The 3,143-nt window shown below is 35.7% G+C and overlaps 1 protein-coding gene across 1 annotated transcript in view; it reads right to left on the bottom strand.

The window, feature by feature from the left end:
• Positions 1 to 3,143, bottom strand: part of BAZ2B (bromodomain adjacent to zinc finger domain 2B) — a 156,663-nt gene that overhangs the window by 77,366 nt on the left and 76,154 nt on the right. The window contains exon 12 of the mRNA XM_025199968.1: positions 93 to 185. Coding sequence (XP_025055753.1) covers positions 93 to 185 — 93 coding nt within the window. The remainder of the gene's footprint in view (positions 1 to 92; positions 186 to 3,143) is intronic.

Raw genomic sequence — 3,143 nt, 5'->3', positions numbered from 1 at the left:
AGCAGGAACAAACTGAAGACCAGTAATGCAATATCGATAATTTTAAAGCTCATCTGCAAGTCCACGCAATGTCTTAGAGGTCTGCTACTTACCTTGCTGTTTTTTTGCTTCTTTGGCAGCTCGAGCCTGCTCTTGCTTCTGAAGTTTTCTCAAAAGCTTTATTTGTGCTGCTTGCCTAGCTATTTCTGTAACATAAAGAGAAAACACTAAGCTCATAATAGCAGTGCTCTCTCATCTGAAAGACCTAACTTAGATGTTTATAGACATTTCTACATAAAGAGAAGACAAAGCATATAGTATGTTTGTTTTACACACATTTATCCTGAAAATGTATATATATATATAAAGTTATTTTGCCAAGATCCTTATATAAATAAATAACCATGGCTGGCTATCACACACCTGGAAATTTTCTATCTTCAACATAAAAATATGTAAAAACATGCAAAATTAGAACAGAGTTACAGAACAGAAGATTTACCCGACATAGACAACAATCTTCAGAACTATTCACATAATATGCCACTTTATAGAATCAAATTATTAAAATGATTATTTTGGAAAAAAGTGTGATCACTAGAGTACATGCCAAGAAATTATTCGTATCCTTATTTATGGCCCTTTAAACTTCACCACAATTTGTGATTTTGACAACATAGCTGAAACACATTCTTAAAAAATGGCAGAAAAACCAATGATCATGGATATTAACAAGAGAATATACTAAAAACTCCAATGAAAAGCTTAGTAAATAAGCTTTTCTTTCACTCCCAAGATTGTTTCCAAAGCGTCCTACTCTTTGATTATTGAAAAGAAAGTAGTAACCACAGAACAAACTATGTACCTAAGGAGGTATTCTTAGAAAAAAAAGTTTTGCCATATCATTTTGCCAAAAACAGGAATATTTTTATATCACCTCTGCAAAACTCTACTTTTTTGTCCTCTGAACAAGGTATTTTTTAAATGGGTAAGTAAATTAGATGGGTTTTTTTTTTCATATTATCATCACCACCAACACAACTGTAAAATAGGACAAGACCATTTTATGCCAAAGCTAATATATTATCATGATGACAGTCAGATAGAGTTCTCCAGCACTCAGAAGGTACTTATTACACATGCTCTATACAGACATGTCTCCCCAGAAGGATCTGAAAGCTCTACAAATCCTGCAAGTAAACTGCTGTGCAGGCAGGTTTTAGAAGTGGTACATGCTTAGGGAAGGCTTTGGATGTCACCAGTGAAAGGAGCAGCTCCCCTCCATATTAATTTTTTTCTTTTGATTGAGAAAGCCTGACATATCCATATACATAAAGAAACAAGACAGGTGACAAGGAAAATGTCAAAATGCCTGTGATTGAACTAGTGCTGCCTAAAATATGCTGCTGTTATTAATTTGTAAAGATTCTGAAAATGTGATCATGAAAAGTTATTAGACCCAAACTGATTTTCCTCCTGATACTTCACAACCTGAATGAAGAAAAGGAAGTCAGGGTGAATATCAATAGATATAACAGGCTGTAACAGGCCTATATAACTGTATATGCAGGACCTCCTTTACACATGACATAGCATTCTTTGGTCTTTTTGTATTTTTACATCACAAGAAATGGAGAAAAAGTAGACCTCAGAGAATCTCTCTAAATATTTACCTTCTTGCATGATCTCATTCAGTGAAATATGTGAACTGCCTCTATCTACACAGTCTCAAATAAGAGGTGATTTTCTACATATACAAAGGGTGTTTTTTACCCATGCATTAAACTCACTATTATTTAAAAATAAATAGTATTACACAACTATTAGCATATTGCTATAATTATACTATACTAATAGTACTAATACACACTACTACACTACATACACACACATACATATATACACACATATTACACACACACACACACACACACACACACACACACACACACACACACACAAGACTATGTTGATTAATTTCAGCTTATATTTTTGCTGGTGCAATGAATTTGGAATAGTGCTGGAGAACTGAATGTTCTGTTAATTTTTTGTAGTTTAAAAAAAATCATCACTGGCACACCAAGTATGGAATGGCTACTATTATATTATAATTTATAAATGTAAATAATAAAATTAATACTCCCAAAAGTTTTTAAAGTACACACAAATACATGATGTATATGTGTATATACAAACATGTGTATATGCATGCATCTCTCCTGGGTTGGATGCAATTTTAAACTGAATAAATAAATAAATAAATAAATAATGACTGAAGAAAAACTAAAAACATTTTCTCACCCTGCTATTGCCAGCAGATGGCTAAAAAGTCTCGGTGGTCTCTAGGATGGAGTGCAAATCAGGATATCTGAATTAAACCTACCATGAAAGGGTAAGAACACAGGCTCTCCAGTATGTTTTGTAAGTGGAAAATCAAGATAATATCTATCCTCACAGGGATGTTACAAGCAATTGATACCTGTAACCTGTTTTGAGAATCTTAGTTTGAAGACACTATATAAACACCAAGTACCTCAGTGCTTGGCAAAACAACTAGATCATTTACCAAGATCAAGTGCCAAGGGAAAAGTCCTGCTTAAAGAAGTTACCTTTAAAAATGCACCCTCTCTGTTTGTCCAGGTAGATCATTTCAATCATGCATTACAGGCACAGGGGAAAAGGCATAATGAACCCCACCAAGGCTTAGATATTGTAAGCAGAAATCCTGGGCAGCCCAACAGCCAATACAACTCCACAGTCAGTACATGTGCTAGAGCAATTATGAAACTCAAGTGGAAAAAAAATAACCCTTTGGCATAAAGCAATATGATATAGTAGTGAATTATACAATTGAACTTGGATGAATTTCACATGACCGATGCCCATTTAGGACCAAATTCTCACACTTTTCATCATATCAGGTAGTATCTTGTCACAGATATTATTTTATGCCACAGCTGTCCAACTTCAATGTGTCTGGATGTCACATACTCCCCCAGGCTGTATCTGTGGGGACCATACTCTGCAAGGGAAGCACTAGTGGGGGCCACAGGCCCTCTAGGCTGCACACTCTGCAGGGGTGGGCAGGCCCTCCCACCCCTCTCCTTCTCCTGCTGCATCACACATGTAGTTGGACACTCCCCTGCCTGGTACAGAACCCTGCA

The sequence above is a fragment of the Alligator sinensis genome, unplaced genomic scaffold (genome assembly GCF_000455745.1).
Source record: "Alligator sinensis unplaced genomic scaffold, ASM45574v1 scaffold389_1, whole genome shotgun sequence".
In the NCBI taxonomy this organism is placed as follows: Eukaryota; Metazoa; Chordata; order Crocodylia; family Alligatoridae; genus Alligator; species Alligator sinensis.
Note: the sequence above shows the minus strand (reverse complement) of the source record. Positions and strands in the feature narration are given on the sequence as shown.